Source organism: Charadrius vociferus, unplaced genomic scaffold (genome assembly GCF_000708025.1).
Source record: "Charadrius vociferus isolate BGI_N301 unplaced genomic scaffold, ASM70802v2 scaffold1413, whole genome shotgun sequence".
Lineage (NCBI taxonomy): Eukaryota > Metazoa > Chordata > Aves > Charadriiformes > Charadriidae > Charadrius > Charadrius vociferus.
The window spans coordinates 958,711-971,768 of NW_009647827.1; the positions used below are offsets into that span (position 1 = coordinate 958,711).

General features: G+C 48.0%; 1 protein-coding gene across 1 annotated transcript in view; it reads right to left on the minus strand.

The window, feature by feature from the left end:
* Window positions 1-10,495: 10,495 nt before the first annotated feature.
* Window positions 10,496-13,058, minus strand: part of CBL (Cbl proto-oncogene, E3 ubiquitin protein ligase) — a 33,524-nt gene continuing 30,961 nt past the window's right edge. Inside the window, exon 15 of the mRNA XM_009882463.1 lies at window positions 10,496-11,338. Within this exon, the coding sequence (XP_009880765.1) occupies window positions 11,058-11,338 (281 nt within the window). The 3' untranslated portion in view covers window positions 10,496-11,057. The remainder of the gene's footprint in view (window positions 11,339-13,058) is intronic.

Genomic DNA, 13,058 nt, shown 5'->3' on the forward strand with positions numbered 1-13,058 from the left:
AGAGGGAATCTACTAAGTGCTTTCTTCCTTCAAACCTTTCCTGCTCTTGGATTGCCTTGTCCCACCCCTGCTCCAGTGCCTGGGGACACGGCCAGAGATGATTGCTGCGTCGCAGTGCTGAGACCCAGTGCGCGGGGGACACCCCCTGACTCACCTGTCTGTTACCTCAACCGTGGGCTTGCAGGTTGTCAACTTAGCAGCAGCAAAGCTGGACTTGCTTACTACTACAGAGTAGCCGACAGCAATATTAGAAAGAAATATCCCCTTAAGCTACCTGGTGGAAGGATTTGAGGCTTTTTCAGGAAATCTGTCCTGTATGTGTGTGGGAAGGTTTTGATGCGTTTTACCCCAAACTTGTTCAGAAAAGCTGGTGAAATTTTACTTTTACTTTTTGGATGTCCCAGGCACCTTAGATGTAGCGGTGTGCAGGTTAGACGAGCGAAGAATGGAAGCGGTGCGTTAGAGCGGTGTCTGCCAGCTGCTGGGGAGGTGTTAGTGCTTTGCTTTTCCTTTGGACTGTTCTTGTCCTGTTGTTTAGCCCAGCGTGTCCCAGCGGTGCTGTGCAGGCAGGGAGCTCCACGACGGGTAGCTGTGATCCTACGGGAGGTGAGTACCTGGCAGAGCGAGGACAGGGGCGCCCATCTCTCGGGCACGTGCCAGACCAAGGGCTTAGGTTCTCTGGTTTGTAGCATAGCCTTGCTGACGTGAGGGGGAGGGCTTCCCTCTCCCGCTCCCCAGGGAATTGGATTGCTTTTAGGGGGGTTGCATAGCTGCTGGCAACAGCAGGTCCCAGAACCTCCCCCTCAAATTTAAAGAGTATTAGGCCAAGGCCAGTTGGTGATGTCTCAGGGTTTTTTTTGTGCTGGACAATTACCAGCCCCAGGTAAAACTGATTTATTTCTGTGCTTCGGTGGCACCTCTGGCCCCACAGTCAGGCTGGTGCTACAGCAGCTGAGTGATGGAGAGGGGAGACGGGGAAGCAGCCTGCCTTTAGCTTCCGCTGCCATGGCCCGTCCCAGCCCTCTGCCTGCAACCGTGGCTCTCCCTTCTGCGTCCTCCTAGCAAGATCAGCCCCCGCAGCCCCTCCTTCCTCTAAGTCATGTACTCTCAGTGCTATGCTGTCCACTAGCCTGTCTCCCTCCAGCCCTTCGGCAAGGGGCTGAGGCTAACCCTGGGTGACAGGAGAGATGTCCCCTCGTGCACCCCCAGCATCCTCTGCCAGGAGCGGGGAGCCGTGCAGCAGCCCGGCGGCCAACACCCTGACAAACGGTGAGCTATACTCCTGAGCGACAAGTGTTGTCCAAGCAGAAGCTTTGGTTTATATATATTTTTGTTGGATTGTGTGTAAATTTCCAGAAGTTTTGTCTGAAACTTGCAAGGTTTTTTTTATATATGTGAAAATAAAGTACAAAGCTCAAAGCTCAAAGCTGGGTTCTGACGGCGTTCCCACTAGCGGCAGCCGCACGGGAGGGTAAGGGCAGCGTGTCTCTCCTCGGTTTCAAGGCTCGCTTCCCCAGGAACAGGTTGCCAAGGCCGGGTGGCACTGTGCACACTCCCACCCTCAGGTTTGCTTCCACAACAGCAGGACCTTCAGCTAGGACATAGGCTTAAGTCAGCACAGGACTGTCGGCTTGAGCCCCTCCTCACTCAGGCCCCCGGCACTTGGGACACGGCTGAAGGTCGTGGTGCACTGGCGGCTGCTGCCCCGTGTCTCAGCACGGCTGCTCTCAGCAAGGCATCTGCAGTGGCACACGCTGCCGTGGGGCTGCTTCTGCCAGAAACGGCCCTTTGCTTCCCAGACGAAGGCAGCAGAACAGGGTTGGCCTATCCTGCCTTTGCAATGCAGCCGGGGCAGGAAAACGTGCTCTGTTCAGTGGTGATAGGTGATGCTGTTAAGAGGTGGTGGACAAGTCCAGTACCAAATACTAAGAGGTAAGGGCTAACAAGGTAGAGATAGCTGTTAGTCAGTAATCCTGTTGAGGTCCTGACAGATGACACGTTTATACCCCCTGTAGCTGGCAACAGATAATTCTATAGGTTCTAATAGGTAATCGCATTAATAGCTAATATAGATACTAATAACTGCCAATACTAGTAAGTATTGGTAGTTATTTGTGACAGGGGTCACTTGTGGTCAAGTGACTCTATGTCCTCTTTTAACCTCCGTGTCCTCATTTGACCCCTGTGACCTCATTTAACCCCAGGCCCACGTCGTACAGGGGTTCACTTGACCTCAATTGACCCCCCGTGTCCTCAAGTGACCCCTGGGTCCTCAAGTGACCCCTGTGTCCTGAAATGACCCCTGTATCCTCATTGAACCCCAGAGCAACCTCTTTGAGGGGTTCACTTGATCTCAAGTGACCCCTGTGACCTCAGATGACCCCTGTGTCCTCATGTAACTCCTATGTCCTCATTTAACCCCAGGGCAAAGTCCTTGAGGGGTTCACTTGACCTCAAGTGACCCCTGTGTCCTCATTTGACCCCAGGACAACATAGTCAACGGTTTGCTTGACCTCAAGTGACCCGCGTGTCCTCAAGTGACCCCCGGTGTCCTCATTTGACCCCTATGTCCTCATTTAACCCCAGGGCGATGTCTTTGAGGGGTTCATTTGACCTCAAGTGACCCCCGTGTCCTCATTTGACCCCTATGTCCTCATTTAACCCCAGGCGCCATCTTTGAGGGGTTCACTTGACCTCAAGTAACCCCAGTGTCCTCAAGTGACCCCTTTGTCCTCAATTGACACCTCTTTCCTCATTTGACCCAATGGCAACATCTTTGAGGGGTTCACATGACCTGACGTGATCCCTGTATTCTCATCTGACCACCTTGACCTCATCTGAGGTCAAGTGAACCCCTCAAAGATGTCAACCTGGGTTTAAATGAGGACACAGGCGTCACTTGAGGACACAGAGGTCATTTTAGGTCACAGGGGTCACTTCAGGTCAAGTGAACCCCTCAAAGACGTCGCCGTGGGGTTAAATGAGGACACATGGGTCAAATGAGGACGCGGGGGGGTCATTTGACGGCACGGGGGTCACGCCAGGTCATATGAACTCCTCAAAGACGTTGCTCTGGGGTTAAATGAGGACATGGGGTCAAATGAGGTCATGGGGGTCACTTGAGGTCAAGTGAAGCCCTCAACGAGGTCGCCCTGGGGTTAAATGAGGACACGGGGTCACTTGAGGTCACAGGGGTTACTTGAGGTCAAGTGAACCCCTCAAAGACGTCACCCTGGGGTTAAATGAGGACACAGGGGTCACTTGAGGTCAGGGGGTCACTTCAGGTCATGTGACCCCCTCAAAGACATCGCCCTGGGGTTAAATGAGGACACGGGGTCACTTGAGGTCACAGGGGTTACTTGAGGTCAAGTGAACCCCTCAAAGACGTCACCCTGGGGTTAAATGAGGACACAGGGGTCACTTGAGGTCAGGGGGTCACTTCAGGTCATGTGACCCCCTCAAAGACATCGCCCTGGGGTTAAATGAGGACACAGGGGTCACTTGAGGTCATGGGGTCACTTCAGGTCATGTGACCCCCTCAAAGACATCGCCCTGGGGTTAAATGAGGACACGGGGTCACTTGAGGATACAGGGGTTACTTGAGGTCAAGTGAACCCCTCAAAGACTTCGCCGTGGGGTTAAATGAGGACACAGGGGTCACTTCAGGTCAAGTGAACCCCTCGAACACATCACCCTGGGGTTAAATGCAGACACAGGGGTCACTTCAGGTCAAGTGAACCCCTCGAACACATCACCCTGGGGTTAAATGCAGACACAGGGGTCACTTCAGGTCAAGTGAACCCCTCGAACACATCACCCTGGGGTTAAATGCAGACACAGGGGTCACTTCAGGTCAAGTGAACCCCTCGAACACATCACCCTGGGGTTAAATGCAGACACAGGGGTCACTTCAGGTCAAGTGAACCCCTCGAACACATCACCCTGGGGTTAAATGCAGACACAGGGGTCACTTCAGGTCAAGTGAACCCCTCGAACACATCACCCTGGGGTTAAATGCAGACACAGGGGTCACTTCAGGTCAAGTGAACCCCTCGAACACATCACCCTGGGGTTAAATGCAGACACAGGGGTCACTTCAGGTCAAGTGAACCCCTCGAACACATCACCCTGGGGTTAAATGCAGACACAGGGGTCACTTCAGGTCAAGTGAACCCCTCGAACACATCACCCTGGGGTTAAATGCAGACACAGGGGTCACTTCAGGTCAAGTGAACCCCTCGAACACATCACCCTGGGGTTAAATGCAGACACAGGGGTCACTTCAGGTCAAGTGAACCCCTCGAACACATCACCCTGGGGTTAAATGCAGACACAGGGGTCACTTCAGGTCAAGTGAACCCCTCGAACACATCACCCTGGGGTTAAATGCAGACACAGGGGTCACTTCAGGTCAAGTGAACCCCTCGAACACATCACCCTGGGGTTAAATGCAGACACAGGGGTCACTTCAGGTCAAGTGAACCCCTCGAACACATCACCCTGGGGTTAAATGCAGACACAGGGGTCACTTCAGGTCAAGTGAACCCCTCGAACACATCACCCTGGGGTTAAATGCAGACACAGGGGTCACTTCAGGTCAAGTGAACCCCTCGAACACATCACCCTGGGGTTAAATGCAGACACAGGGGTCACTTCAGGTCAAGTGAACCCCTCGAACACATCACCCTGGGGTTAAATGCAGACACAGGGGTCACTTCAGGTCAAGTGAACCCCTCGAACACATCACCCTGGGGTTAAATGCAGACACAGGGGTCACTTCAGGTCAAGTGAACCCCTCGAACACATCACCCTGGGGTTAAATGCAGACACAGGGGTCACTTCAGGTCAAGTGAACCCCTCGAACACATCACCCTGGGGTTAAATGCAGACACAGGGGTCACTTCAGGTCAAGTGAACCCCTCGAACACATCACCCTGGGGTTAAATGCAGACACAGGGGTCACTTCAGGTCAAGTGAACCCCTCGAACACATCACCCTGGGGTTAAATGCAGACACAGGGGTCACTTCAGGTCAAGTGAACCCCTCGAACACATCACCCTGGGGTTAAATGCAGACACAGGGGTCACTTCAGGTCAAGTGAACCCCTCGAACACATCACCCTGGGGTTAAATGCAGACACAGGGGTCACTTCAGGTCAAGTGAACCCCTCGAACACATCACCCTGGGGTTAAATGCAGACACAGGGGTCACTTCAGGTCAAGTGAACCCCTCGAACACATCACCCTGGGGTTAAATGCAGACACAGGGGTCACTTCAGGTCAAGTGAACCCCTCGAACACATCACCCTGGGGTTAAATGCAGACACAGGGGTCACTTCAGGTCAAGTGAACCCCTCGAACACATCACCCTGGGGTTAAATGCAGACACAGGGGTCACTTCAGGTCAAGTGAACCCCTCGAACACATCACCCTGGGGTTAAATGCAGACACAGGGGTCACTTCAGGTCAAGTGAACCCCTCGAACACATCACCCTGGGGTTAAATGCAGACACAGGGGTCACTTCAGGTCAAGTGAACCCCTCGAACACATCACCCTGGGGTTAAATGCAGACACAGGGGTCACTTCAGGTCAAGTGAACCCCTCGAACACATCACCCTGGGGTTAAATGCAGACACAGGGGTCACTTCAGGTCAAGTGAACCCCTCGAACACATCACCCTGGGGTTAAATGCAGACACAGGGGTCACTTCAGGTCAAGTGAACCCCTCAAAGACATTGCCCTGTGTCCTCATTTAACCCCAGGGCAACATCTTTGAGGGGTTCACTTGACCTAATTTTACCCTAATTTGGCGTCCAGAACCTGCCAGTGTCTTCCGGGTACTAGCAGCTCTCCAGACACCACCAGTGGCTGAGACACATGGCTCAAGAATTGCAGTGTCTCACAGGGTCTTGTCTTCTGTCATGAATGTGCACAGGCTCCCCCAGCGTCTCTCAAACTCCGCCAGGGTACTTTGGACTCCATCAGTATCGAAGAGAGTGTATAGCTTCGATTAGCCCACACAGTATTAGGGGTTTGTAATATTATCTATGTATATAAACTTTTGGGTTTATGGCATAGCCTTTATATTTAATACATAATTATATTCTAGAATCATGTGACATATTTATGGAAATGCTATGCAATAATTATAAAAGTCATTTAGCATTTATAGTAATGTACTCACAGAGCCTGTGGTAGGCAATTGGAGCCTAATGGACTCCAGCAGAGTGGGACTGACACTTCAGGATCTACTTAGATCCCAACAGACACTGCAGATTCCTATGGACTCCCATCAACTGTGCTCACGAGTGGTGACAAACCTGTTAATGTCATCCTCAAACTCTAATAGGTCTATTAATCATTTCTATTAGAATACATTAACTCTAATCTATACACTTATTAGTATAAACTTCGTATGAACCTTTCCTGCCCTCTGTTTGTTAGTATCCATTAGCTGTTAAATTCACATTCATATAATTGTGGTACTGGTTAAAATAGCTAGAAAGTCAGTCGCAGTCTGCAAGGGCTCCAGGAGACATCTCCAGGAGACATAATTGAGCATCTCAGACTCAGGCACCCTGAACAAGCTGACTGAGACAGGCTTGAGCAGGATCTTCTTTATCTCCCAGGATTCACAGAACCAACACAACACAGGCGGTATGCTACAACAAAGGAAATTTTATTTAAAAATAAAACTTTGTTTTGTTTTCTTTTTACTGACACAGGTGAATGAAATCTCAAACAAAGAAGCTCTTAGTGGGCAGCATATAAGGATGGAAACAATTAATAAATAACATTAGTATAACCTCTAAACATTAACAATGCATTTGCAAACAAAACGAGGACTTTAAACCAAGTGAACCTTAAAGCTCAGCTACTCTCTGTAAGAATATTTACCTTCTGTTTTTCCTTATTCTTTACAGATCTGAAAGGATTAAATACTGCTATTATATTTTTATATTAATGACACTATTATACTTTTTTAAAATATTTTGTGAAAATCTCAACATTTTTAACACTGATATTATACAAATTGGTATTTGTCATTTAAGAGAAAGAACAACTGTTCCTCCCCCACTGGGAATTTCAAAAAAGATTTCTATCAGGAACTTTAAAAATAAGTGTCCTTATTCCCCACAAATTTTTAAAGTGGCACCTTTAAGAAAGTGCCCTGGGAGTTGCATTTTTTCTTGCTCAACTGAAAAAAACATTTACAGTAATGACCCTGCCTCAGGATTAGCTACAGTAATGTAATCAGTCTAGTGCAGGAAGCAACATGCTGTACTCCGAGCCTGGCCGGCTCCCCCAAGGCAAGGGCTCAGGGAAGGGCACGCAGAAAAGCTGTTTGTAGCGACAGAAAGTCCACTGGTTCCCAGCAGAGACACTGCATGCCTCAAGCTGTAGCACTTGCAGAGACAGACACACAAGGCAGCAGACAAGATTTACCACACCCCTGGCAGGATATGTCTCATTTCAGATTCACATGCAGCTACGGTGGCATCGAACGTCCTAGGTCAGCTGGAAACCCTGGTCAGAACAGATGACATGTGCCTGCTTTCCACAGCTATCTGCTGCTCGCTGTGCAGAGACACACACCGGTCCCACACATTTTGTGCCCAGCTCTTACTGTACAAGGTGTTTTCTGCTTGCTTTGTGTCGAGGGTTGACAGGGAGGGAGAAACACAGCATTTTTTATGAGCAGAACTTGTATTTTGTTACAAGCAAAACCAATCCTGTCCTACAATTCTACTGTCTTCACACCAAGCTTAGTACAGCACCAGTCCAGACAAGTCACTGTTAGTAACAGGTAAAGTAGGAAACCTCCACAGTTGAAATGCTACAAAACACAGTGTCATTGTCGAAGTGACAATTGCCCATCTTTCTTGCCCCTTCTTTTCACCCCTTTCAAAGCAGTCTCATGCTCAAAGGCATCTTTACAGCTTGTCTAGTTCGGGCTCTTCATTTTCACAGAGGGTTGGATACTCAGATCCAGCCTAGCGATGCAGCATTCCCTTAAGAAAGGCACCAGACATTTGGTTTTTTTCTTTTTTTTCTTTTTAAAGTAGCATCACTAAGTTAACTTCTTCAGAATAAAGACCAAGGACGTGAAGGGAAAAAAGAGAAATCAATCTTAGGCTTACCTTCCTGAAAGAACAACAAGAAAACTACACTGTACAGTGCCTGGATGGACTTCACAGAGCACAGCCGTAAGACACGGTCAGGACTCTGCTGCACTTCAGTGGTACTAGCAAATGCTTACATTTCTAACGAAGAAAAGCCAAGACTTAAGTTTCTTACATCAGTTTTAGACACAAACAGTGCACAGAAAGGACACATGCAGAAAAATTAGCGGTATGTGCCACAAAGATTGCTCTCTCTAATCTCTAATACCTGGAACACTACCCATAGGAACCCAAAGACAGGCCTGTAATAGCTCTGCTAGGCATGATTTAATTTAACATTACAACAAGCCTGTAATAAAGGGCTTGTATGGGACAGGGCATCACTACTCTGATCACACACACTGCGCGAGACAAGAGTTAAGGCTTTCTAGCTGGCTGGAATTGGCTCCTACACAGCCTTGGCAGCAGCACCTCTGCCTGTGTGAACCAGTCACACACCACACTTGCACTCAGTTTACACAGCAAATCAGAAATGAAGAGGCTCCAAACCCAACACAGAGCTGGTGGCAGCACTGGAGAGAATATGAAAAAGAGGGAAAGAAAACTGTAGTGCTCCCTCGCAAAAGGGTTCTCCAGAACAAAGCCAGGAAATAACTCTCGTACACCAGGACTGGTTGCTCAGGCTCACAAGGGTAACATGCAGATCTACCGAGAGAACAACCAGAGCTGCCCCGTGTTCCTGTCTCAGTAGCACCAGTGCTGGACTTGCTTCTCCAGAAGCTCCCACAAGACACGCTGACCAAGGCTGCCATGCATCATTGGCAAAGCGCTTCACACAGAAAGAGCAGGACTGGTTCATGATACCGCTGACTGTTGCATGTGTGGGCAGAGGAGAAAGAACAGCTCTTCTTCCCCAAGTGCAATATGCACTGACATCACCTTCTCTGCAGCTCAGCACCTCCAGCAAGGCCAGACCCTGCCTGCTTTTGGCTGCGCCTGACCTCTCTCTGCACCACTGCAGAGCACCATGCCCACTGACATAAATCTCACCAGCGTGCTGCATTTGCAGGTTTCAGCCCTGGCCTCAAAATAGCGACAGTGGTGATGGCCTGAAAGTGTTGCAGGAGATCGCCTTACTGTTTCAGAGAACATCTTCTTTACTACAGAAAGGTGGGGAGTAAAGAGAAACAGTTCATGCTTTTAAACTGCCTGGAACCCACTGCATCAATTTATAGAGCTGTCGATCTATAGAGAAACCTATACTCTACCTAAAATAAACATGTTATGCTTAGTTCCCTTTGCTAATACTTATTAAGTCCTCTCTGCCAATGGCAAGCCGTTTCTCTGAGATTCAGGCACAGCTACTAGATCCTTTAAAAGGCTAAAGTGCACCCAACTGCCATAGTCGCTCCAACGATATTTCAAGTTGCAACCCTTTGCCTACTGACTAGTGCTGCCCTTAGAGAGACGCAAATAAGGCTAGACATGCTTTGAAAGGCTAATAGCCTCTCAGTGTACACAGCACTTGTTTGTCTGTCAGGCTGTGATCTGTGTCTCCCTACTTGATTTAAATCCTCTCAAAAGGAACCACACGCTTCTCGCACATTAAGCATACATGAACAGAGTTAAGTAGCTGAGTATGCAAGTCAGGTTTTTTCAAAGTAACAGCTGAGTTCTGACTTTTAAAGCCATGTCATCGTTTTACAAATACAGAAGTTTCCCAGATCTGTTTTAACACAAACTCTGGCAATACCTTAGAGTAATGGAAATGGAAAGAAGAGCCCCCGTGTTGTTTTGATAGCCATGCAGAGAACTGCTGCACTTCTTTTACTGCAAAGCAGGTAAGATACCGACAAATACATCAGCTGCATCTACCAATTCCACAAAACAGCCTGGCACAAAGACAGCTGGCTCCCGCAAGAGCTCTCTGAAGGAGATGATGGAATGTGCGTGAAGGCCACTAGTCTGCAACAGCCACCATGCAATTAAAATAAATAAAACATCATATTTACCAGGTGCAACATTCCTAGAGAAAGAGCGCATGGGAGTGTCCAGTGATGGCTGCTCAAGCCCAGCAGGGCCACAATCAAGATCGAGCACTGAAGCACAAAATGCTCAAGTCTAGAAAAGGAGAAGCAGCAGCCAGTTCTTTGCTCTCACTCCAATTCTTTCTACCCTCTCCCACCCCTCAAAAACACGAAAAACTTTCAGCACGTCTAGCTGCCTGGAATCTGGTGCTGTCAGCGCTGCCGGCAAGAGGACACATATGAGAGAAATCCAACTGCCAGCACTGCCAAGACAAAATGCCTGACAGAAACTAGTCACGCTATCTCCAGGCAAAAAGGGAGGACTTGAATCATAAGCAATAAATGCTATTATTACAGGCAAAAGGGAAATGCCACGGCAAACAGGAAGCAATCAAAAGATTCTTCCACAGTCTCCTATTTATTCCCAGCAGAAAGTGACCTCCCAGCTGCTCTAAAAAGCCTGAGCCAGACACACAGCAGCGAACAGACCCAAACCTAGTACCATGAACCACAGGACACACCACACCGACCTCGAGACTTTGTTTCTCAGAGCATTCACGTAGAATTCACAGCACAAAACACTCCCCCCAGCCTCCAGGGCATCAGCTCGGGGATCCCTTGTTGTGATACCTTTCTCTACCAACACCCTGGAAATAAATCTTCTCTCAAACAAGAGGTAGGGGTAAAGGACTCCAAGACATACACTGTATAAAACACCATTCTGCTCCATGTTATTCCACTGCTTTGAAATCTGGAACCACAAAAACCTGATAACTGATTCTCTTAAGAGGCAAGACTGACCTCAGCACGAAGTCTCTAAAGGAACCCCCTTCCCCTTTGGTGCGTAGCTGGGCTACAGCTGCCCAGGCAGTTGGTCCACAGAAGTTGCAGGTGTGGAGGTAATGTGCTATGTGGCCACATGCGCAGGGGAGGAAATGGAAACAAACTCCCGGAGAATATTCTTGGCCATTTCAATATTGTTATGTGCAATCACCAGTGCTTTCTGAATGTCCTGATATGAGTAGCCTTGGCTCATTAGATTCTCGATCTCACTGGAGAGTTGCAGTGACACACTGGTCCCACTGCTGGCTCCACCTGTTTGGCAGCTCCCTGCTTTCCGCTCAGAATTTATTCTTCGTGGTAGCGGCTTCGGCGGCCTTTCTGGAACTTGAGAGCCATCTGAAAAACCTGGAAGGAGAAACAAGCACATCACTTCAAAAAAGGATATGTGATTCTTGCTTGGAACAAAGCGGGAATGACATTAGACTGATAAATGGCACTTCAAAAACATGCCACTGAAAGCTGTGCCACTTTCTCCAATCAGCCTATCCTCCCACACAACACTACGGATTAGCTCAGCTTCCCCTCTCATGTGCAAAAATGGCCATGGAGATTTTTTTAATTAGGAGGCCACATCAGGCTCATTTATTAAGATAAGACCACATAAACAGAAAAAAATTAACCAGGGCTATGTGTGTGTGTGTGTGAGCAGAGCTCAGATATCAGCCTGAGAATAAGAAGCAGAGACCTGCTGGGAAAAATGACATGGAGAACATGCAACTTTACCAAAAATCCCATTTCCTTCTAGAATCAGACAGCAACCCTCAGTTTAACTGTCCAGATGCTGATCTCTCCTCACAGAAATGTTGTCTGCATTGCAGTGTGCTGAGGGAGTGCATGCACATAATCAGATCTATCAGTTACAATTCATCCACCACAATCACTCCAGCAACTGAATTACGTTCTCTGAAGGGTCTGCTCCTCTTCCTCTGCCAGCCCATCAGCAGCCGCTACGGCAGGCCAGTAAGCTCAGCCTGTTCTGCCTCCCCTCTTAGTCATCCAGATGTGTTACTTGCCAGTAGCCACATCATGCACTACTCCTGGGGAGAAAAAAGAATAGCCAATAAACCAAACGACACCAAACACTCCAACACACTGCTCAATGTGTTAATCCAAAATCTGGTAATTCTTGAGTTCTAACCTCCTGTACTATTGCATAAAGCATTATTTTCTACTTTGCAAACCACGAGAAACTTTTCTGCAAGAATATTTGACATCACCTTAAAGAAAGTTTTATTTGTCTTCTGGAGAAACTCCTCAAGGCACTCAAGACAGAGTTTTCTAGCAGTAGAACTGGTGTACAACAGACAAATCCATAAGACTAAGAATGTCCAAAGAACCCCTTTTTAAGAGTGGGCACAGCAGCAATGGTCAGAAAAGAAGCTGTCATTGTGGAGCCTGCCTGAAAAACTTGTACGAAGAGCACTAAGACAGAGAAGGCTCTTCAGGAAACAAAGTAATTGAAGCTTCCTCACCAACCACAATGCAGTTCAGCTCCCTGATCTTCAAAGTACAAGATTCTTACACATAAAAAGCTTTTTGTACATTTGAGAAAAAGGACTATCCACTTCTCTCCCCCAAATTGTCTTTTGAAATATCTGTTTCAGCTTAAGCTGGATCAACTCTCAGAGACCATAGGTCAATTTAAAAGGGCAACTACTAGCACAGCTTTTTTGGTAAATGATGAAGAAACTAAACTGTAGGACACAACACACGAGAACATAAATTTGCCAAAATGTATCCCATACTAATCATGCTTGCTTAACACCAGGCTTCAGCAGTAGCCAATACCCAGCATTTCAGAAAACCGCATATGCTTCCCAGAGCAGTAACCATCAGCATTTCCATAGTGTTTTTCATTAGCAGATCTCCTAACACTACAAAGCAGGACAATAGCACTGTTATTTCAGGGCTGTAGAAACAAAGAAGTCTCAATGACTAGCTCAGTACTTCATCGGGGAGGAGGATGTGAGCTCTCTCTGCCCCTTTTTATCCCTGTCAGCCACATTCTACAGACACAGTGAGAGACTTAAAAAGTGAGGCAGGGAGGAGTGGCAAAAGCTAATAA